Genomic DNA, 24,213 nt, shown 5'->3' with positions numbered 1-24,213 from the left:
TCTTGAGAATGCAGTTGAATTATTATGTATCAAAAGTTCATTTGTCAGGTGCTGTGCCAGTCTAGACAGACCTGGAGCTTTGACAAGCATATGTATTCATTTTCCAAGGCTGTCTATTATTTAGCTGAGACAGACCAGTTCTCTTCATATGTAATAGCTAGAGATATTAAAGGTCCCGTTCTTCGTGATCCCATGTTTCAAACTTTAGTTAGTGTGTAATGTTGTTGTTAGAGTATAAATAAAATCTGTAAAATTTTAAAGCTCAAAGTTCAATGCCAAGCGGGATATTTTATTTAAAAGAAGACGCCTACATCGAACGGCCAGTTTGGTCTACATCCCTCTACTTCCTTCCTTCTTCACTAAAACAGTTTTTTGACTAACCTCTGCCCACAGGAATACACAAGAGTTGCGTTTGTAGAGTGTGTTTGTCGCCATGTCGTCGAAACGCTGTTATTTTCATCCCGCAGTCCAATCACCGGGTCTGATTCTGGCTCAAATTGATAGGGTAAAATTAAAGACATGTTTACAATAACACTGAGCGCGTGCATCTCCACGTTATGGTAAGAGGCGTGACCTTTCCGGGCAAGATGCGCTAAGCTGCTGTCGAATCACAACACAGGAACCGCTGGCACAATCAGAACTCGTTACGTATTTCTGAAGGAGGGACTTCATAGAACAAGGAAGTCATCAGCCCGTTTTTATGACAGTGGAAACAGCGGTATACAGATAAGTAAATTATGTGAAAAATACTGTGTTTTTTTTACACGCGAAACATGAACACATGTTATATTGCACATTATAAACACAATCAAAACTTTAAAAAAAACACGAAAAACTGGACCTTTAAAACATTGGTGAAGGTTCTCCGTATTATGTTTATATATATACAGGGTGCGATTTGTGAAAAAACCAGAGGGGGGGATGTTTTGAAAAGTTTTTTTTTTTTTTTTTTTTTGTTAAAAACCACAGTAGAGCTATATACTATTTTTGGCAGCTGTTACAGAAACATTTTTACAAAAAAATTCTGATTTAACTTTGAGATTTGAAGTATTAGATATAGCTTAGATATTTGCAGCACTACAATGACACTACACTGCGTTCCAAATTATTATGCAATTGACATATCAGTAAGATTTCAGTACAAAAAACATTCAGATTTTAGTTTTTCTAAGAAAAAGTTTGTTTGTTTATTTATCCATGTCTTTTTAGATAACTGGTATCAATCTCAGACAAAATAATTTGCCAGATCTATGGAAACCCTACTTAGAGGTTGTTCCACATTATTAAGCAAGTCACAGTTCTCATGCAATATGGGGAGGAAGAAAGATCTTTCTGAAGATGAAAAGCATGAAATGGTGCAATGTTGTGCAAAAGGCATGAAAACAACTAATATTGTGTGAAACTGAATGGAGATTATCGAATTATCATAAGATTTGTGAGTGATTTAGAGCACAGCAGAACTCGGTCAGATAAAGGCTTATTAATGAAAGTTCCTATCAAAAAAATGTATTGTGTTAAAAGGGCAGCTATAAAAAAAGCCAGTGTTGAGCAGCAAACAGGTATTTGAAGCTGCTAGTGTCTCTGGAGTCTTGAGAGCCTCACCATGCAGGCTGACAGTTGTGCATAAAGATGCATTTTAGACACCACTAACCAAATCTAACAAAGAGAAACATTTACAGTGGGTGTAGAAATACATTTTCAAACAGTTTTATTGCTGTGGTGTTTTTTTGCAGCATGGGATAGTGCATAGTGCATTGTACAATAGTGCATTGTATTATGCACTATCCTCCTTTTTATACCATAGCTGAAAATGGCCAGTTATGAACTACACATCTCTTGCAAAAGTCATTTTAATACCCTCCATCTCACTTCCCAGTATTCCAGCCCAAATCATCACCCGCCAGCTCCTTGCTGACGTCACAGTCTTGTTGGAACGTGGTGGCCATTCACCAGCCATCCAGAAATCCATCCATTTAGACCATCCATTGTAGTACGGCATTAGTCAGTGAATAAAACTATTTAAAAATTAGTCTTCATGTATTTCTAAACCCACTGTAAATGTTTCTCTTTGTGAGGTTTAGTTTAGGGTGGATGAAATGCATCTTTACGCACAACTGCCAGCCTGCATGGAGAGCTTCTTGAGACTCCAGAGACACCAGCAGCTTCAAATACCTATTTGCTGCTCAACACTGGCTTTTTTTATAGCTGCCCTTTTAATACAATTCATTTTTTTTGACAGGAACTTTCCTCAATTTGCCTTTATCTGACCGAGTTCTGCTGTGCTCTAAATCACTCACAAATCTTATGATAATTCGATAATCTCCATTCAGTTTCACACAATATTAGTTGTTTTCATGCCTTTTGCACAACATTGCACCATTTCATGCTTTTCATCTTCAGAAAGATCTATCTTCCTCCCCATATTGCATGAGAACTGTGACTTGCTTAATAATGTGGAACAACCTCTAAGTAGGGTTTCCATAGATCTGGCAAATTATTTTGTCTGAGATTGATACCAGTTATCTAAAAAGACATGGATAAATAAACGAACAAACATTTTCTTAGAAAAACTAAAATCTGAATGTTTATTGTACAGAAATCTTACTGATTTGTCTCTTGCATAATAATTTGGAACGCAGTGTAATAATTCTTAATTTCTGATGGAAATGCAAAATCAATCGGTAGTTATTAATAGAATAACGAGACACAACCCTTTACATTCAATCGCGTTTGGTCCCATTTATTTATACACGTTTACCTCAGATTTCATTAGATAGAATATAAGCTGTGCTGTACACAGGGTTTCATAATTACAGAGGTCAGAAAATGTAGTTTACTAGGGGGGTACGGGGGCATGCTCCACCGAGAAAATTTAGATTTCCCTGGTGTACATATGTGCATTTTTAAGACGTTTAAATGCCAACAAATTGGATAACAATTTAAAACCATGTCAACAAATAAATGCATGTACAGTTTTGAGACAGCTTTAATCGCATTTTTGGTAGTTTCATGACTTTAACAGAACACCGACGGTCATTGCTCGTAGTTTCTTTTGCGCTTTATTTAAGCTATAATAAAGTAATTATGCAGCGCACGGCGGCGCATTTGCTCATGCAATTCTTGAGTGCGCGCCACGAGCATAGTATAATGGCTGATTGGACAGTCATGTTAATTTTTCTGAGTTTTACTAACATCATCTGACCGCAGTTCACTGTTGTTCAACTGAAGCTCACTCGTTGTCACCTGCACATTTTCCTTGCTCATTTGACTCGCACCTGGCGCTGAGGCGAAGTCGGAATGCGCGTCTGTGAAGTGTCCCGTTTGTTGTGGTGGTAAAGAGACAGTTTTATATAAATGCAGCGTTTTATTTGGCGATGTTTTATTTGGTATTTTATATGCTCTGTTGGTGGTTTGTGGAGTAGCATCACCCAGGGGGGATACTTTTTTATCCCCACCGGGGATAAAAATAATTCAGCAGAGGCAGGGATACATAGACCAGAAGGGGGGAAATCTATAAATATATATATATATATACACACATATATATTGTCAAACTTGAAATTCATTTTGTCTGTCTTTTGTCGGCAAGAAGCAAGTTGGCCTTTGCTCCATGGTGTGTAATTTCCTGTCTTTGTGTGAGGGGCAATCTTAACTCTGTGCAGGGAATTCACTTGTTAAAATCAGCCTCTTCCTTAAAATGTGAGCAGTGTTGGGAAGTTAGTCCAATAATCAGTTACCAATCAGTTGAAATGATATGTGTAACACATTTAATGATAGTTACTTTAACAACACTTTCAGTTTAAGTTTGTTAAAGGGTTAGTTCACTCAAGCCATCCTAGGTGTATATGACTTTATTCTCTCAGCCAAACACAATCCGAGTTATATTAAAAAATACCCTGGCTCTTACAAACTTTAAAATGGGAGTGAATGTTGCATCCATTCATTATAAAAGTAATCCATATGACTCCTGTGGGTTAATGAATGCTTTCTGAAGTGAAACAATGCGTTTTTGTAAGAAAAATATCCTTTTTAAACTTTAATAACTGGCTTCTAGTAACGGCCATCTGTACATTCACGAGAGAGTCGAGTTCCGGTGTATGATGTAGGCGTAGCATAATCTTAAAGGAACACTCCACTTTTTTGAAAATAGGCTCATTTTCCAATTCCCCTAGAGTTAAACAGTTGAGTTTTACCATTTTCGAATCCATTCAGCCGATCTCCGGGTCTGGCGGCATCACTTTTAGCATAGCTTAGCATAGTTCATTGAATCTGATGAGACCGTTAGCATCTCGCTCAAAAAAATGGCCAAAGTGTTTCGATGTTTTTCCTATTTAAAACTTGACTCTTCTGTAGTTACATTGTGTACTAAGACAGACGGAAAATGTAAAGTTGCGATTTTCTAGGCCGATATGGCTAGGAACTATACTCTCATTCCGGCGTAATAATCAAGGAACTTTGCTGCCGTACCATGGGTGCATCAGACGCAATGATATTATGCAGCAGCTGTGACCCCCTGCTTGCACAGGGAGCGTGCCTTGCAACCATGGAGACATTTCTGAGAGGTGCTGCGTAATATCATTGCGCCTGCTGCACCCATGGTATGGCAGCAAAGTTCCTTGAAACTTCTCAAAAGTTCTCAGACCATGAGCGTTAAAAAAAAAAAGACACCTTTCACTCCCATTATAAAGCTTGGAAAAGCCAGGATTTTTTTTTTTTAATGCAACTCTGATTGTGTTTGGCTGAAAGAAGAAATTCATATATAATTTTCATTTTTGGGTGAACTAACCCTTTAAGTCTGTTACTGCATTTTGCTTTTGTATGGCAGTAAAAACAACCTGTTTTTGACTGCCTCAGAAGCACCAGTGTCCATTGATTTAAAAAAAAATTTGGACCACATTTCACCAAAGATCTGTATGCCAGTGTGACGCTAATAGCAGGAGCGACAGTTAACAAAACTACAGTAGCTGCTTAGTGCTGTGGCAGAATTCGAACTCTTATTGAATTTGGGTTTTATTTCTCTGTGGACAGAAAGACAATACATTACTAAACAAATGCCACTGACCTTCTCCGAAGCGTGAACTGCCTTTGACTGTTAGTGGGATAATAATTCCGTTTTCTCTGTGAGTGATTCACACAATTGGCTTGTGTCTCCAGTCTGAGGAGGCCTTAACATTGCTGTATTTAATAAGTGGGGCACCTTTAGAGAATTGCAAGCTCTCAGACCATGAGCATGTGAAGAAATTTCAGCCATACTGTTTCTGTGAAGACTGCTGCTGTAGCAGATGGCCTCATTAATTTTAGCTTGTTGTCTTTTAACGCGAGGTTGCTGCGCGCACGAGCGCGTGTTTGTGTGTGAGTGTGCACGCGTGTCTGTAGGTTCTTGCTTCTCTTTCTCCCTTATGTCGCACATTTGTTTGCGTAGGTGGATGTGGTTGCTGTCATTGGCAACACACCGCAGTAGCCCAAGGCAAACCCCGGGCGGCTACCCATGATGCACTTGCCAGCCCATTGCCCAGTGGGCCTCTTAAAAGAGGAGATATGGAGACCATGTTTTCAACCACTCACTGCTTTTCCAGACTGTATTCATCCTGTAAAATGTTTCTTTGAAGGCTTCGAACACTTGCTTGAAATATAAATCTGTGGTTTCATATCGCTCTGTGGTTTAAAGTAGGGCTGGGCGATATATCGCATGCGATTGTCACGCGCATTTCGTCAGTAAAGCCGGTTAGCCACGCAATATCGAGTTCATTATCGAAGGCGATTCATCTGCGATTAATGAACTCGATATTGCGTGGCTTTTCAGTGATCTACGGTTCTGTCTATTAAATGCCGCTCCATTTGAAAGCAGGCGATGGCGATTTAGCGGTAATCAGGGAACCGGCTTTACTGACGAAATGCGCGTGACAATCGCATGCGATATATCGCCCAGCCCTAGTTTAAAGGTCAAATATATGGCTTTGAGTTCTGAGATCCACCAAGGCCTTTTAATTCTTCCTTTGAATCGCAATGGAGTATGTATATTTATTAGGGCTGTCAATCGATTCAAAATTTTAATCTAATTAATTACATACTCTGTGATTAATTAATCTAAATTAATCGCATACATAATTTTTGCAGTGAAAGTGTTAAATATTTCAATTCAAATGAATCAATGCAGGGTTTTTCCTGGGTCAAAAATGGTCTTCGGTGGTGACAGACATGGTCATCCACACAAACAGTAAAAAGTGCCCTACCCATGTGATCTGCGAGCCCGATACTGACAATAAAGTACCCGTCACTCTCACTGTAATTCTTTCTTGCCCTCTTTGCAAAAAAAAAAAAAAGAAAAAAAAAAGTGATTTTATAGCTTTGTAAGAGAAGATGCTTTTTTGCTAAACCTGAAAAGTATTAAAAAGTAACATTTAGAAGTTATATTAACTAATAATATAATTTTCTACCATATACAATTGAATGTACCTAGCTAACAACAACTTGCTTTGTTCTGGTTTCACCTCACTCCAGTCTAAACTAACTGATTTTATAGGTAGGCCTAATTTACTAGACATTGTCATTTAAATAACCTGAAAATATTGTGGATTATTAAGGCTAATTTTACTAACCACTCTTGCTAAATGCAGGAAGCACACTTATATTCTCATTTCAGAGTTGTTCGAGTAAATGATTCATTGTAGACCGTGTGGACAGATCAGTTGTTGTCATGATTCATTAAAATGAATCTGTTCAAATGAGTCGTTGTGTCAGTTGATTTAGATTATTATGTGTGAGGTAGAGAGAGTGCAAAGACGGTGCTTACTTTGAAGACAGAGAGAGCTTGTGCGCACGAGGGAGGAGCTCTGCTCGTTCTGTCCGTCAGCGCAGCAGTCGTCTCCCTCCTTCATTTTACAGTCGAATGGTGGCTAGAATGGCTCCAGGTTCAAAGGTCAATACGTAATGTATTAATCTGCGTTATTTTTTTCTCAGATTAATTAATCGAAATTAACGCGCTATTTTGACAGCCCTAATATTTATATCAGCCTTTAATCCTTTAGTCAATGATTCCTCAGATAAATCTCATCTGACAGTGGACTCTTGCACCATGAACTGTAGTCCTACTAGCGGAAATGGATTCTACAGTTTATGGCGCACTTAAGCTTTTACAGGGCGTTCCTTAGAATTGTGCAGCTCAACTGATGGGCCTGAGGGGTGGCAAACAGGTGAGAAGTTATGAAAGTTGGGAGAAGGATCTGATATCATTTGAAACTGTTGAATCCCCTGCGGGAGGACTCTGTGGCTCTCTAAAATCACTCATACAAGATGAAATTTTGTCAAATTCGAATGCTTCAGTTGGCTGACTAAAGGGCTCAGTTCAGAGAACTGAACCTACAGAATAATGTTTCCACTCTAGACTTGAAACAAAAATCAAATCTAATGGGAATCCAAAGCTTTTAACCATTCCAAATGGACACAGACAAGAATAGACCATTTGAGTAGTCATTAGAGGCAATATTTCTGGCGAATGTGTTATTGATGATAATAGTGTCTTGCGCTCTCAGATTTTATACTGAAATGTGTATCAACTGAATGACTGCAGTCTGTTCCTTCTTGCAGGCTACCCTATGCAGGGTACTTTGGAGGGGTGTCTGGCCTTAGCAAAAAACAGTTCCTCAAAATCAACGGCTTCCCAAATGAGTACTGGGGTTGGGGAGGTGAAGATGACGACATTTACAACAGGTAAGTCTACAAACATGCCATGATTCTCTTTTAAGTGCCTTGGGCCTGGTGTCAGATCTTTTCTCCCATATTGTGATGTACATTTGAGTGTAATAGATTATCAAATAAAGAACAAATGTGGATGGGGACTTGGTTCAGTCCATCAGTTGTTGATTGGATTTTAACATGTGTTCGTTGCACTCAAAACTGGAGGCAGATGAAGAAGTCTAGAGAGAAGTCTGTTGTTTCACCGGAAGACCGAGCTAGGATATTGTGTTTAAAAATTATAAGGGTCAAAGAAAAATGTAAAAGATGTGACTCATTAACAGCTTTGGTTGAAAAATCAGTACTTTATTTCTCTTGACCTAAATGAATTATATTGGTAAAAGTTTTCAGATGGCTAGCCTATGTACTGTTTGTAGGCCAACTTTGACTGACTTTCTGGAATGTCATTTTGAGGCCTGGTAGACAGGGTTTGAAATGTAGACAGGCTTTTTAAAAAGTCATGAGTAAGCATGCGTCATCAGAAACAGTCACTTTGTCGTGGAACAGTGTCCTTGCGCTGTTTCTAGGTTTTTTTTCTTTCTCTGGGATATGCAGCCCTGCAGGGAGCAGCTGTATATATATATTCTCGCCGCTCACAAATCTACACCATGTTCAGACAGAAACGTGTGAATAGATGATGCTCTGCTGCCTGATGCCTGTCTCTACAGATAATGAATAGCTGCGTGTTCACTGGCTATCATTTTTCCTCGCTCAGGTGATGAGAGAGCAAACCCTGCAGTATATCAGGGCATGCACGCTCTTGCAACAGCGATAACACTCGTGGAGAAAAGTCCCATATGTCACTCTTTTCAGTTGTTGGGGGTTGCATTGAAAGTAGATGGTGGAAACTGGATGGTGTGATAAGCACACCTCTCACATTATGTTTTTCTGCCTTTGCCAACTGCTTTTGTGACACGATTAGATAGATTATATAAGTAAAAATAAGCTTTATAGCTTGATAACCACAAAAAAGCAAGAGCTTCCCCTGAGATCTGCTCCTGAACTGAGCTGTTTTTATTGGGAGAATATAAATAACTCAATGTTGTTTTGAAGGAGTTCATTTTTGTGGCTCTTATGTATATTTCATGCATATTTATTATCTGTTGATATTTTGGACTTTCTTAGTGCTTATTTTATGTTTTATTTGTGTTGAAATGAGCACCTTTGCAATTTAAAACAAAAAAAAATATATATATAGTTTAGTTAAATTTCTGTTTCAGTTGATGTTGATATTGATATTGAATATTTAATCATACACTACCTTTCAAAAGTTTGGGGTCGGTAAGATTTTTTTTAATGTTTTAAAAGAAGTCTCTTATGTACGGAGCCCCTAAAGGGACATGGTGGTGGAAAAAAGATATGAGATGGGAGGAAAAAATAATAAGTCAGTGCTTTTGAGTTCTCTCGCAAATGTTTTGCAACCCCTTGAGAAACTTTGCGTTCGCTCACAAAACCTTTGCGTTCCCACGAGAAACTTTTTGAGCTCTTTGCGAGCGAACGCAAAGTTTCATGCCGGGAAGCAAAAGTTTTGTGAGGGAACGCAAAAGCATTGACAGATATATATATATATATATATATATATATATTTTTTTTTTTTTTTTTATTTTTTTTTTTCCTTCACCATGTCCCTTTAGGGGCTCCATACTAACGCTCACCAAAAGCTGCATTTATTTGATCGAAAATACTGTAAAGCAGTAATGTTGTGAAATATTATTATAATTTAAAATAACCGGTTTCTGTTTTAATATATTTTAAAATTTAATTTATTCCTGTGATGCAAAGCTGAATTTTCAGCATCATTACTCCAGTCTTCAGTGTCACATGATCCTTCAGAAATCATTCTAATTTGCTGATTTGATGATCAAGAAACTTTTTTCATTATTATCAATGTTGAAAATGGTTGTGCCATAATATAAAGTTCAAAAGAACAGCATTTATTTGAAATAGAAAGCTTTAAAGGTTCCATCGAACGTTTTTTTTTTTACAAGATGTAATAGAAGTCTAAGGTGTCCCCTGAATGTGTCTGTGAAGTTTCAGCTCAAAATACCCCATAGATTTCTTTTAATTAATTTTTTTAACTGCCTATTTTGGGGCATAATTAGAAATGCACCGATTCAGGCTGCGGCCCCTTTAATTGCTCGCGCTCTCCGCCCCCTCCCGAGCTCTCGACTCTATCATTGCATAAACAAAGTTCACACAGCTAATATAACCCTCAAATGGATCTTTACAAGATGTTCGTCATGCATACTGCATGCATGCATCAGATCATGTGAGTATAGTATTTATTTGGATGTTTACATTTGATTCTGAATGAGTTTGAGGCTATATGCTCTGTGGCTAAAGGGCTAATGCTACACTGTTGGAGAGATTTATAAAGAATGACGTTGTCTTTATGAATTATACAGACTGCAAGTGTTTAAAAATTAAAATAACGACGGCTCTTGTCTCCGTGAATACAGTAAGAAACGATGGTAACCATTTTTAACAGTACATTAGCAACATGCTAACAAAACATTTAGAAACACAGTTTACAAATATCACTAAAAATATCATGTTATCATGGATCATGTCAGTTATTATCGCTCCATCTGCCATTTTTCACTATTGTTCTTGCTTGCTTACCTAGTCTGATGATTCAGCTGTGCACAGATCCAGACGTTAATACTGGCTGCCCTTGTGTAATGCCTTGAACATGAGCTGGCATATGCAAATATTGGGGGCGTACATGTTAATGAGCCCAACTGTTACGTAACAGTCGGTGTTATGTTGAGATTTGCCTGTTCTTTGGAGGTCTTTTAAACAAACAATGGTGAAACAATGGTGTTTGAGACTCCCTTTATGTCATTTCCATGTACTGAACTCTTGTTATTCAACCATGCCAAGGTAAATTCAATTTTTAATTCTAGGGCACCTTTAAAATTATAAATGTTTGTCTTTACTGTCACATTTGATCAGTTTAATGCTCCTTGCTAAATAAACCATAATTAATTTTGGAAGAAAAAAAAAAAGAGAGAAAATCTTACTGATCCCAAACTTTTGAACGATTGTGTAAATATTAAACATGTACACACTTATCCATGTCTATTTTATTGCATTACACTTTGGAAGCCTTAAGTGACCATGCATTCATTTTTCTTTCTTAGTTGTCTTGAGATCTCAACAAAACAAAAGTTGTTTTCTTGTGAACTCGGTCATTATAGTGTATCTACAACAATAAAGTTGTAGCTGCCTTCTCAAAAGCGAATTTCTCTCAAATTTGTTAATCCATAAAGCAGTCATTGCCAAGAAAACAAGGGGAAAAAAATGGGTAGAAAAAAACAAGAGAAAACAACTTTTAAGTCAAGATTTTGAGGGAAAAAAAACTTTTTTTGAGATCATTGGAAAATGTTGTTCATTTGTTATTTCCAAGGCATTGCCTATCTTTGTTATACAATGAAGCGACTTTTGATTGAAAGAAATACACTACACATTTAAAGCAGAGCATTTCATACACTCTAAAGAAAAATGGTTCTAAACAGTACCAAATTAGGGTTCTTCAGCTTGTAACAATAGTAGAACCCTTTTTGGTGCTAAATTGAACCCTTTTTATAAGGTTCCATAAAGAACCATGCTTTGAAAGTGCTACAGGACCTCAAGAGTGTGATAAAGGTGATTGGTAGGAATCCAATTATTATTTGAAAGTTAAAATTTGTAGACATTTTAAGAAAGAAATCATTTACCTGTTGAGAGTATGTTGACAGTCTATGTAATTGAATGGCTAGGATCCAGAAAACCAGTAATGATGTGGCTTTGACAGTTACAGAAAAGAAAAAAGATCCTTAAACTCTAACACAAAGAACCATTTCAGCATGTAAAGAGTTCTTCAGGGTCATGCGGTTCTAAATAGAACTGTTACTTCTTGTAAAGAACCTTCAAAGAACCATCTTGTTTTGCTCGTATGCGTCAGGATATTTATTAATATTTCTCCAATTATGTTCATCAGAAAGAAGAAAGTCATATACACCTAGAATGGCTTGAGGGTGAGTAAAGCTTGGGCTAATTGTCATTTGAAAGTGAACTAATCCTTTAATACAATTTAAATGATACAATATAGGTGACTTCAGAATTACCTTCTGAGAAATTGAGATCTACCAAACACTTTTTGAGGCCACTGTAGTTGACTTGACCTACAGCTGTGATATATTACTGAAGGATGACTGTGTGCTGTATCTCAGACAGAGTGGCTATATAGTGACCTAAAGTGCAGTCAGCTGTGAGCAGTCCTTGAAAGATAAGATGTAAGAGTGAACGGCATGTGGACCCAGCTGTGCATTCTGCTCCAAATTCCCCATCTGACTGGTGGAGAGACACGTACAGACTCAGACACTCGCTCATTTAGGTCCTTTGGGTGGAGGTTTACTCAAACATACTGTCACTTTTCTGGAACCAGTTTGCTGGGGCTCCAGGGACTCCCAGTGCCTGTCAGAACAACTTCCTCTCTTCCCATATCTTTGAAGTTCACTGGTCTGACAGCGTGAGCCCAAGTGCCAATGGACATCCTCCTCTCTAAGCTCGAAATTCTGCAGCCCGGCTTCTTAAAATCTGTCAGTCTTTGCGGACGTGCCCCTCTGCCATTGCTGCTGTGGAAGAGGCATTTGTTTTGTAGCTGGACCATCTCTGTGGACTGAGTTTTTAGTTTATTTTTGTGAAGGCAGCTGGCATTAGTGTTCAGAATCCTTGTTTCTTTCTGTAGCTGGTCCTGCAGTAGTACAGTTGATCCATTAGTGTCTTTTCTAGCCGTAAGGAAGAACTGGTGGCAGGCCTGATCAAAGATGCCACAACGATATGGAGCAGCAAAAGTCAGCCACCACTGGTCAAGAAGATACTGGAGCTGCACTGAAACTGTTAACTTTAACAGTGTTTGTCTTTTGATGAAAGTATTCTTTAAGTTTAGTAATTATTTCGTCATGTCGTGCTCATTCATTTTAGTCAATTTCACTCGGATTTTTTAATAATTTTTTTATAGTTAACAAAATTATATTATATATTGACTTGAATGTATCTTCATTTTATACATTCAAAAGTTTGGGATCTGCAAGATTTTTTAAATGTTTTTGTGATTAAAGTGATTAAAATACAGTAAACAGTAATATTGTAAAATATTTTTACAATTTAAAATAACTTTTCTATTTTAATATATTTGTAATGTAATTTATTTCTGTGATGGTAAAGCTGAATTTTCAGCATCATTACTCCAGTCTTCAATGTCACATGATCCTTCAGAAATCATTCTGATGTGTTGATTTGATTCAAGAAAATACAGTGAAATTGTGAGACCTTTTTTTCAGGATACTTTGAAGAATGGAGCAAAAGAACAGCATTTATTTGAAATATAGATTATTTTTGTAACAAAGTAAAAGTCTTTACAGTCACTTATTATCTCTTTAATGTGTTCTTGATGGATAAAAGTTTTTTTTTTTTTTTCCTTACTGAAACCAAACTTTTGAACAGTAGTGTTTATATTTAGTTCACTATTGTAATACAATTGTCATTTTTACGAATGCTTTAGTTATTCATTCATTACAGAAAAAGCGTATTTACAATATGACTTAAAAATTCTGACTGGCAAGTAACTTAATTAAAGGGATAGTTCACCCAAAAATGAAAATGATCCAATAATTTACTCATCCTCAAGCCATCCTAGGTGTATATGACTTCCTTCTTTCAGCCAAACACAGTCAGAGTTATATTAAAAAATATCCTGGCTCTTCCAAGCTTTATAATGGGAGTGAATGGTGCCATTTTTTTGAAGTCCAAAAAAGCTCATCCATCCATCATAAAGGTAATCCCACCGGCTCCTGGGGGTTAATCAAGGCCTTCTGAAGCAAAGCGATGCATTTTTGTAAGAAAAATAACCATATTTATACATTTTTGAACTATAACAACTGGCTTCCGGTAACGGCCGTATGCGAGTCGAGTTCTGGCAGAAGAGTGACCTCTGACCCGACTTATGACGTAGGATGTAGGAGTAGTGTATGCTTAGGTGAGAGTAGATGCCTCTTGTGGTTTAAACAAATAGGGCTAGGCAACAAACTCAAACTCCTCTTATATCAAAATCCTCTGACATTTCTCTTTAAAAAATTCTCTTTTTAGACTTCTAATTTATGACCGGTGTTTTGTTTTGCTCTTTCCTCTACGCTTCTGCATTCGTCAATACGTCATACAATGGGTCAGAGGTCACTCTTTGACCGGAACTAGACTTGCATATGGTCATTTCACTTCAGAAGGCCTTTATTAACCCCCTGGAGTCATATGGATTACTTTTATGAAAGATGGATGTGTTTTTTTGGGCTTAAAAAATGGCACTATTCACTCCCATTATAAAGCTTGAAAGAGTCAGGATATTTATTAATATAACTCATATTGTGTTTGGCTGAAAGAAGAAGGTCATTTACACCTAAGATGGCTTGAGGGTGAGTAAATTATAATTTCCATTTTTGGGTGAACTATCCCTTTAAGGCTTTCTATCCTTCTATCTTTTAAGGCTTTCTCTTTTCTTTTATCTTTATCAATATCTGGACAGCATTCAGCTATCAGACTTCAGATGTGGACAATCCCTTGTATTTGTTGTCAAGAAGTAGTTAATTTTACAGCAGCTTCATAATAATGTTCTTTATTTAATTAGAAGTCACTAGAAGAGACATTATCTTTAAAACCTTCTTAATGTAAAGAGCAGCCACTATCGTGCTCTGCGAGCTGGACAGAAGGTCATTGCTGCATTCATTCGTAGAGTGAAGTCATTGTGAATAGCCCAAAGGGATGTGTGTGAGGGAGGATAGTGGACTCAGATGACTGTGTTCTGGCCTCATGCACAGCAAATGTTCCGTCAGACTGGCTTGAAACAAAAAGCGAAGTTAAAAAAAAAAAGCCTTTGGAGAGTTTTGCTCTCCCCTCTAGCCATGTGGACAGAGAAACAGCCCATCATTCTTTCTTTGATTTTCAACATCTGTGTAGTTGGAGAGGATGGAAGCCCTGGAGGGACATTTCCCTTACGGTGCAGCAAGGAGCAGACAGTGGAAGGCAGTAGACAGGTGTGCTCCACTGTGGATTCTAAGCTGAAATTGAATAGTTATGAACTACTCATGGGAAGACTGGACTGAAACGAGCAGTCTGTTTTGACAGCTTTCAGCAGTCCCAGTCTGAGTGTGTGCAACTCCATGGGCATGTAGAGATACATGACTTCAGCATCAATAGTGCACATTTAGTAGGTTTTGGTGGTGTTTCATAGCTGATCATTTTTATAGCAGACAGAATGTTGGTAAAATTCTGAACATGGCCGATATTTCCGAGAAACCACTCCCTGCGGTTAACCCGCAAAGTAACCAGGCCATGTGATAATGGAGAACTTAAAAAAAAGCACTTATTAAATAAATAAATATCATTTTTATTAATTGGAAAATACAAATTTAATATAAGTGTAATATATATCACATCAACCAGCATGAACTGTATGTCTCACCTCAGACAAACATATTCAAAAAGCTTGCATAGTATACAGGATGCAACCTCCCTCTACCAAACATACTCATACAATGGCTTAAATAGACAATTTTTCCACCAAACGCTAGCAGTACGAACCATTGTCGCAGGTTGGAACCTCTCCTCGTAACAATCATCAATACATTGTCACCTAAATACTATAAATACATGTCCAAAAACTAATTTCTTACACACAATCTTCATAATGCAAACAAGCATGACTGTATACACAAAATTAAACATTGAGCACTCACGTCTCTCTCTATTTTGGAAAATAGTACGACCATTCATAATGCAAGTTCTGGCTGTGTGCTCTAGCACTGGATCAGACAGGTAAGATCTAGGGCCAGATTTACTAACAGCTTGCGTCAGCGCAAACCCTCTTTTGGCGTTAAACTACTGTCGGAATTTACTAAAGACACGCAGTGCAAAATTAGCGCTGAAAAGGCGTGGACTGAATTGTTTTTGTGGCTGACCTCATTGCATATGCATTTGTAGGAGTTTCCCTTTCAGATGCAAAGTTTATGGGAGGAGAGTATTTATAATGAATCACGCAACGCGGTTTACTAATGTTTGCGCTAGTCAATTTATTGGTATTTGCGCCATTATTTAAAGGATTAGTTCACTTCTGAATGAAAATTTCCTGATAATTTACTCACCCCCATGTCATCCAAGATGTTCAAGTCTTTCTTTCTTCAGTCAAAAAGAAATTAAGGTTTTTGAGGAAAACATTCCAGGATTTTTCTGCATATAGTGGACTTCAGTGGGGTACAATGGATTGAAGGTTCAAATTGCAGTTTCAGTGCAGCTTCAAAGGGCTCTGCGCGATCCCAGATGAGGAATAAGCATCTTTTCTAGTGAAACGATCGGCCATTTTCTAAAAAAAATAAAAATTGATATACTTTTTAACCACAAATGCTCGTCTTGCACTGCTCTGCAATGCGCCACGCCTTGAAAGGTCATGCGTGACGTAGGCGGAAGTACCGCGGTAGGGCGAAAAACTTAATCTAATTTTCTCCTCCAACTTCAAAATCATCCGATATTGTTGTTTTACCTTTTTTGTGTAAAGAGCGTTTAGCTTAATCTTTGCATTCGCTTTGTAGACACTGGATGGTTGCTTCCGCCTACATCATGCGTGACCTTTCCAACGTGATTACGTCATGCGTGCAGATTGCAGAGCTAGATAAGACCCTTATTCCTCGTCTGGGATTGCGCAGAGCCCTTTGAAGCTGCACTGAAACTGCAATTTGGACCTTCAAACCATTGTACCCCACTGAAGTCCACTATATGCAGAAAAATCCTGGAATATTTTCCTCAAAAACCTTCATTTCTTGTCGACTGAAGAAAGAAAGACATGAACATCTTGGATGATGTGGGGGTGAGTAAATTATCAGGAAATTTTAATTCTGAAGTGAGCTAATCCTTTAACGCCCAAAAAAGCATGTCTTAACCCATTTTGCAACATGGCTGCAATTGTTGCTGATAGAAGGAGACACCGCAGAGAACAGAGAGCGTGTGGTAGAAGGGAGAAATATTTTTCCACTCGTATTAATATCTCTGGAATGGCAGAGGAAAACGTTATCCGAACATATTGTTTGCCAAGCCATGTTGGCCTATATATATATATATATATGTGTGTACGTGTTTGTCAGATTACATAACAAGCCTGTGACGACCCCGCACCTGATGAGCATCAGCTCTGCTTATTTGCGACCCAACGCTAATTTTCACTGCTCTTGGTAGATTGCGTTGGTCATTATGTAAATGATTTGACTGCATCTGTGTTCTTTGACTGGCGCGTCAGCAGTAGATCACGTGCAAAACTTGTCACTCCCATCGGTGCATTTGCTCTCACGCTAATTTGCTTCGTTTAGTAAATCTGGCCCCTAATGTGCTATCTAGTATGCAAAATTGCCCAATAAAGAAACAATTTGAAACTGGCAGTGACTCTATATTATCGTTACGTAACTACCATCTAACAACAAACAGCAACAGAACTTACATAACAATACTTTTAATTAATTAAAAATATAATTTATTTAAAACGGTTTATTTAATTTATGTTTAAAATATAACAAAATAACGCATATCTTACCTTAAAATTTAGCCAATTTTTTTTTTTTTTTTTCCGATTGGCAAAATAATAATGGAAAGCAATTCTTTTTAAATTTTGCATTTGTTTAAATGTTTAAATGCATCTTTTTTTATTTTTCATTTTATTTTTAACTGTCACTCCTAGACCTCCATAAAATGATAGTCAAACATATTAAATACGTCTCATTAAATATTGTTCCAAATAGTTTATGAGCCAAGAACAGAGAGAGGGAATGGGGAGGGCTGTAATAGAAGAAGAAAGCCAGACAAGGTCAGTCGCTCTGCCATATCATGTGTCCATTCCTCTGTCCCTCCCTTTCTCTCTCACTATTTCCATCTCTTTCCTCACCTTCTGTCTGTCTATCTCTGTCTGTCTCACTCCCTCTATGTCTGATCTATCTTTTATTCCTTCTCCTTTCCCATTTCTGCTCTGCCAGCAAGACATGAAGTAATAGTAATGATTCCAGTTCCAATCCACTCCGAGGGTCTAATGCAATTAAATGAAATGCAGGGAGGGAGAAAGAAAGGACATCTAGCAAAATTCTCAGTTAATCCAATCAAGGACTATGCACCAAAACAGTGCATCTCCAGTCAACACTATTCATTATTACATCAGAATTCAGGCAAACATTCCCTTAATCACAAAAATTGACTTCTTGGCTAATAGAGACACTGTTAGTTATTTCATCATATACCACTATTATGGTACAACAGTAATGCTTTTGTTTTGTTTTGTTTTGTTTGAGTAATGACTGTTTCCCCACCTGTTTTCCGCTTTTGCTCTCTTCCTGCAGGTGTTTTAATCCATTCTTTGCCTGCAAAGCTGAGGTTAATTTAGTAGCATCTTTGTTTATTCCTAACCAAAAAAAAAAAAAAAAAAACTAATTTTTCTATGCACTGGCAAAGAAGTCACAAATCTTTCAGATATTCGACATGGCTTTCCAAGGTCTTTATATGGCACAGCATTTTGCTTTTCCCCCAATCAGACGACTCTCAAAGTGCTGCAGCCCCAGAGTAATCACAGCTGTCTGATCCGAGCATGAAAGGCCAGAGAGTTCAAGGAACGCTGCTGTGAACGAATCGCCCAGTATGATATGAAAACGCTCAGCGAATAAATACAGTAATATGTGTGTATAATGTGCATAATAATGAACACAAATCCGGCTCCAAGGCTTTTAACCCTCGTTTTACTTGAGGCTTATGGCTGTTTAGCCAAATTACTGCAGGTGTCCAGAACAGGAGCCAACCAAATACTAATTACCAGCATGGACACAGTTATCTGAGCTTTTTTGTCATCTTTTTACACCTCCTTCAAATACCTGGAACTGAACTGATTCCAGCCAAAACTCAAATCAGAGCAGAAGAGCTTAAAATAGCTTCTCGTCCAGCTGAGCAAAATTCGGATATGAGGATTTTCATAATTAGGCAAGGTTCTTAGACTGTTTTCATAATCAGTATTTTTGTCTTGTCCAGTAAAATATTTAAACATCTTATGCAAAATCGCATAAGATAGTGAATCTTGTTTTTCAGAACATACTTGGAATATTTATTTTCACTTGTTTTGAATATGTCTTGTTTATTTCTTGTTTTTAACTGGCATATATATACAGTACAGTACAGTCCAAAAGTTTGGAACCACTAAGATTTTTAATGTTTAAGAAGTTTCGTCTGCTCACCAAGGCTACATTTATTTAATTAAAAATACAGTAAAAAACAGTAATATTGTGAAATATTATTACAATTTAAAATAACTGCGTACTATTTAAATATATTTGACAAGTAATTTATTCCTGTGATGGCAAAGCTGAATTTTCAGCATCGTTACTCCAGTCTTCAGTGTCACATGATCCTTCAGAAATCATTCTAATATGCTGATTTGCTGCTCAAGAAACATTTATGATTATTTTCAATGTTGAAAACAGTTGTGTACTTTTTTTTTTCAGGATTCCTTGATGAATAGAAAGTTCAAAAGAACAGCATTTATCTGAAATACAAAGCTTCTGTAGCATTATACACTACCGTTCAAAAGTTTGGGGTCAGTAAGAATTTTTATTTTTATTTTTTTGAAAAGAAATTAAAGAAATGAATACTTTTATTCAGCAAGGATGCATTAAATCAATCAAAAGTGGCAGTAAAGACATTTATAATGTTACAAAAGATTAGATTTCAGATAAACACTGTTCTTTTGAACTTTCTATTCATCAAATAATCCTGAAAAAAAATATTGTACACAAATATTTTGTACAATTGTACACATTAAATGTTTCTTGAGCAGCAGATCAGCATATTAGAATGATTTCTGAAGGATCATGTGACACTGAAGACTGGAGTAACGATGCTGAAAATTCAGCTTTGCCATCACAGGAATAAATTACTTTGTGAAATATATTCAAATAGAAAACAGTTATTTTAAATTGTAATAATATTTCACAATATTACTGTTTTTTTACTGTATTTTTAATTAAATAAATGTAGCCTTGGTGAGCAGACGAAACTTCTTTTAAAAACATTAAAAATCTTAGTGGTTCCAAACTTTTGGACTGTACTGTATATACTGGCATGTATACCGATGGGCCAAAACATTATAAACACCTGCCTAATATGCTGTTGGTCCTCTCCATGCTGCCAAAACGGCACCTTCTCACCGGGGCATGGACTCTACAAGAGCCCTGAAGGTGTGCTGTGGTATCTGGCACCAAGACATTAGCAGCAGATCATTCAAGTCCTGTAGGTTGCGAGGTGGAACCACTGTGGATCGAACTTGTTGGTCCAGAACATCCCACAGATGCTTGATTGGATTTAGATCTGGGGAATTTGGAGGCCAGTGAAACACCTTGAACTCTTCATCATGATCCTCAAACCATTCCTGAACAATTTGTGCAGTGTGGTATGGTGCTTTACCCTGCTTAAAGAGGCCACTTCTACCAGGGAACACTATTGTCATGAAGGGGTGTACCTGGTCTGCAACAATGTTTAGGTAGGTTGCAGCAAGTGTCAAATATACATCCACATGAATGGCCGGACCCAGGGTTTCCCAGCAGAGCATCACACTCCCTCCACTGGCTTGTCGTTGTCCCACAGTGCATCCTGGTGCCATCTCTTCCCTAGGTAACCGGCGCACATGTACACAGCCATCCACGTAATGTAAAAAAAAAACTGGACTCATCAGACAAGCTCCAGTTCTCACTTCACCTGTGACTGGTCATAATATTCTGGCTCATGTTAATACTTCAATATACTTTGATATTTGAATATCCTGTAAATCCTGTAAATGAATATTATTAAAGCTGCTGTCTGTAACTTTTTTTCATTAAAAATGATCCAAAATCAATTTTTGAGCAAATACATAACCAGGCAGCGTTCAAAACTATCTCCTTACTTAGCCTGATTCACAACGGTAAGCTTGTAATAATGTTTTATAATTCAGGTGGTTCTGGTGGGTTTCCGTGGGAAATTCAAGCATGCAGCCATTCATCTTTGCGTCATTACGTCACGTCTGTTTACATAAAGAATGAGTCCCAGCTAGTAGGCTATATATCATGTGAGGATGCTGCATGTGGCGGATCATTTATAGCCTTTTCTCACAGCAGCTGGAATAATTAAACTTATCATTTTGATGGCAGATTGTATGGTATGACAAATGGACAATTAGAGATTAGACTGTACAGAAATTGAAATCTACAGGTAACGCTAATATACACTAATAGTCACACAATGCTGATGTTGTCAACTAACAATTTGAGGAAAAAGTATAACAATAATAATAATTTGCACGGTTTGATATGAGCTAAGTGATCATTAGATTGAATCACCGTTGGCAGCGTGATTTATTGTAATGCTTTTTTTCTCAGTTGGTCTGAAGCATTTGTTACTTACTTGTTCAGATGACATTTTCCGGTGAAAATTCTTATTTTGGTCATATGTCCAAGTCTACAATCTGTGATTCTGAAGTACCTGTACAGCATCCACTGGTCCACAATCCTATGGACTGCAGCTTTAAATATATGGAAATACCATTGAATATATGATAATCATTCAGTTTATATATATATATTTATAAACCCCACCGTTCTGCATAGTTCTTATTTCTTAGATAAGGTACTTTGCATCGTCCATCATCCGTCTTGTTTTACAATTGATTTAAAATTTACAAAGATCTGGTAACAAATTACCAAATGAATTTGCATGCAAATGTGGTCACTGTCACGCATCAAGTTCCGTCCTCACGTTTACAAATCCACTCTTTTCTGCAGTTTTCCTCATTTTTTACATTGTCTTTTCTCTCATGATAATCTCAGACCCTCAGAAATCTCCTTTCTGTTTCTGGGTCAAGAATACCCAGAGATTACCTTCAATCCTCCTAGCTACATTATTTATGACAAAGGCCTTGCTCTTGTTTTATTACGTTGAGGTATATAAAAAATTAAATAAAAAAGATCCCACACAAACACACACAAATAGGCATGCCCTTATTCTCCTCGGAAGGATTTCCATCTAATCAAATGCTTTAAGAAAGGCGTCGTTCCTTGGAAATGCAGCGCAACGCTCAGAGCTCCACCGACACGATGCTCACATGACAAACATAAGATTTGCACTAATGCCAAGACCTGGAGCCAAGCAGGGAGATTAGAATGGTTGGATTGTTCAAGCAATCCTGAGTCGCTCTAAGCTGTAGTTACTCAAACAAATGGGATTGTACTCCAGGCGGGGTGTGTATGGAGCTGCCTGGTCTGGCTGCTCTCTTAAGCAAACATAGTTCTCAGCTACTGACTTTTTTTGCTTTGATTTTTTTCAGTCTGCCTTGTTTCCTGCCCATTTGACATTTTCTGGCATTCGTGTGGGTTAACGAGTCTTTGATTAGCTGTAGCTGCTTGATGTTCATTGTTTGTTAATTAGTGTAAGCCTCATGTCACTGATAGTAAAGTTAAACTACTGTCTACTTCAATACCAAATAGGAACCAAATGACCTTTATTGCTATTATATATACGTACTCTGAACGTATAGCAATGTGGGCACATTAAAAAAAAAGAAACAGACAGAAAGTGTTTGTAATTTGAGCTGGGTGATGCCCTCTTTCCTCTCAACCACGAATATGAAAGTCATTAGGCGATGTTGTGATTGCTTGAGGCCAATCAGTCAGTCGATATGAAACCTCACATACTAACTATATATTTTCTCTGTTGTTTTCTTCCCCTTTCTGTCAGAATCACACTAAATGGGATGAAAGTGTCTCGGCCCGATGTGAGAATCGGCCGCTACAGGATGATCAAGCATGAGAGAGACAAGCACAATGAGCCAAACCCCCAGAGGTAAGACCGTGTTCCCCTGCCACCTCATCGCTGTGTAGTGTGAAAGTGCCCACCCTGCCTGTGCCTGAAAATGCTTAAGATTCAGGAGCTCTGTTAGGAAGTGTTAAATCACACCACTTATCTTCTATCACACTTATTCTTGTGACTTATTGATCTAAAACACAGCAGAGCCCTTTGCACTGCAGATGTAAGACATAGCTTGATATTACTGACATTTTACAGTCTTCAAGCAGATTGTAAAATTCCGGTTTGAAAAGCTGAGTCGGAGCAACGTCACAAAATCTGACGTCATTGTGTACTTTCGGCCCAAGTATGGGCATGGTCGAACATGCTGACGTAGACTGTTTCGAGCGATTCTCGACATATATTCATGACATCAAGCTCATTTAATCCAATCACTGCGCTGTAGTATGCATAAGATTATAATTGCGGTATTATGCATGAGGAAGTATCACTTCTCTTGCCTTGGTCTCTTGTCATTCAGAGACGTATCATTGGTGCTCATTAGGGCTGTTTCGAATGCCATTTTTTGAGCTTCGAAGCTTAGGTGGCAATCAATATCGAATATTCGAAGCTTCGGTGGGTGGGGCTAAATATATAATAATAGTGTCGGTGTAACGAATGTAGCGGTTCGTACAGTTATTAATCAATTTATGGATGAAATATGAATATAATAATTCATAAGGTTATGAATAAATTATGATTCATATATCAACCCAACGGGGAATTAAACATATATTGTGAATCAATTACAACGAATTATAATCAATTACATATATGATTAGTTCTGGTTTAATAATTATCTAGAGAAACTGTTTGTTTGTCCAGCAAACTAAGTCCCTCACAGAATATTATAAACAGAGTTATTTTCTGGCCATGAAAATAACTAAAGCATAAAGCGATCGAAAAACGTTAAAGTGACTTGGGTTTTCAGCTGAAAGAACAAACAGAACAATCGAGCATGAATAACGTTTTAATATATGCAAACTACGAATACAGAGGTTATACATCTAAATATACAAGAAAATACACACCTATGTACAAGAATAGAAGTAGAGAAGGAAAGAGAGAAGGCAAGTAGCAAACTCACAACCAGTCCTAAGCCAGCACGGAAATCAGTTTCATCATCTAAGATTGAGAAACGGCAGTATACTTGCATTGGTTGCGTGTGTCGAATTTCAGGTTAGCGCTGGTGCAGTTCGTTGGCTTCCTCCGTTCAGCGGGAAGGTTTGAACTGAGGACGAGAGTGAGTTTCGCTGGAAGATGGCGATCCCGAAGCTGAGCGCGGTGGCAGCGCGTGGTCACCGGAGAGGTCCGGGAAAAACGTGCACGAGATGCTCGTGAGACAATCGGGAGAGAACACCCAAGAAATTGTGCGTCTTTGCTTTTATGACAGATAAGCCGACACACCTCCTTGAGGTGGGGTAGCCAATAACATGGGTGCAAAGTTGGCGGGAAAGCTTTCCCTTTGTTTTTGTCTTGCAAACTCATTTGCATGATTTACAAGGTTGGATTAGTGTTCATTTTCCTTCGAAGTACTATTAAAAATAGTACAAT

At 37.7% G+C, this 24,213-nt stretch overlaps 1 protein-coding gene across 1 annotated transcript in view; it reads left to right on the top strand.

The window, feature by feature from the left end:
- b4galt2 (UDP-Gal:betaGlcNAc beta 1,4- galactosyltransferase, polypeptide 2) overlaps positions 1-24,213 on the top strand; it is a 161,923-nt gene that overhangs the window by 122,394 nt on the left and 15,316 nt on the right. The window contains exons 5-6 of the mRNA XM_048163070.1: positions 7,588-7,710; positions 22,552-22,656. Of these exons, the coding sequence (XP_048019027.1) occupies positions 7,588-7,710; positions 22,552-22,656 (228 nt within the window). The remainder of the gene's footprint in view (positions 1-7,587; positions 7,711-22,551; positions 22,657-24,213) is intronic.

The sequence above is a fragment of the Megalobrama amblycephala genome, linkage group LG17, assembly GCF_018812025.1.
Source record: "Megalobrama amblycephala isolate DHTTF-2021 linkage group LG17, ASM1881202v1, whole genome shotgun sequence".
Lineage (NCBI taxonomy): Eukaryota > Metazoa > Chordata > Actinopteri > Cypriniformes > Xenocyprididae > Megalobrama > Megalobrama amblycephala.
This window is presented reverse-complemented; position numbering and strand designations above follow the sequence as displayed.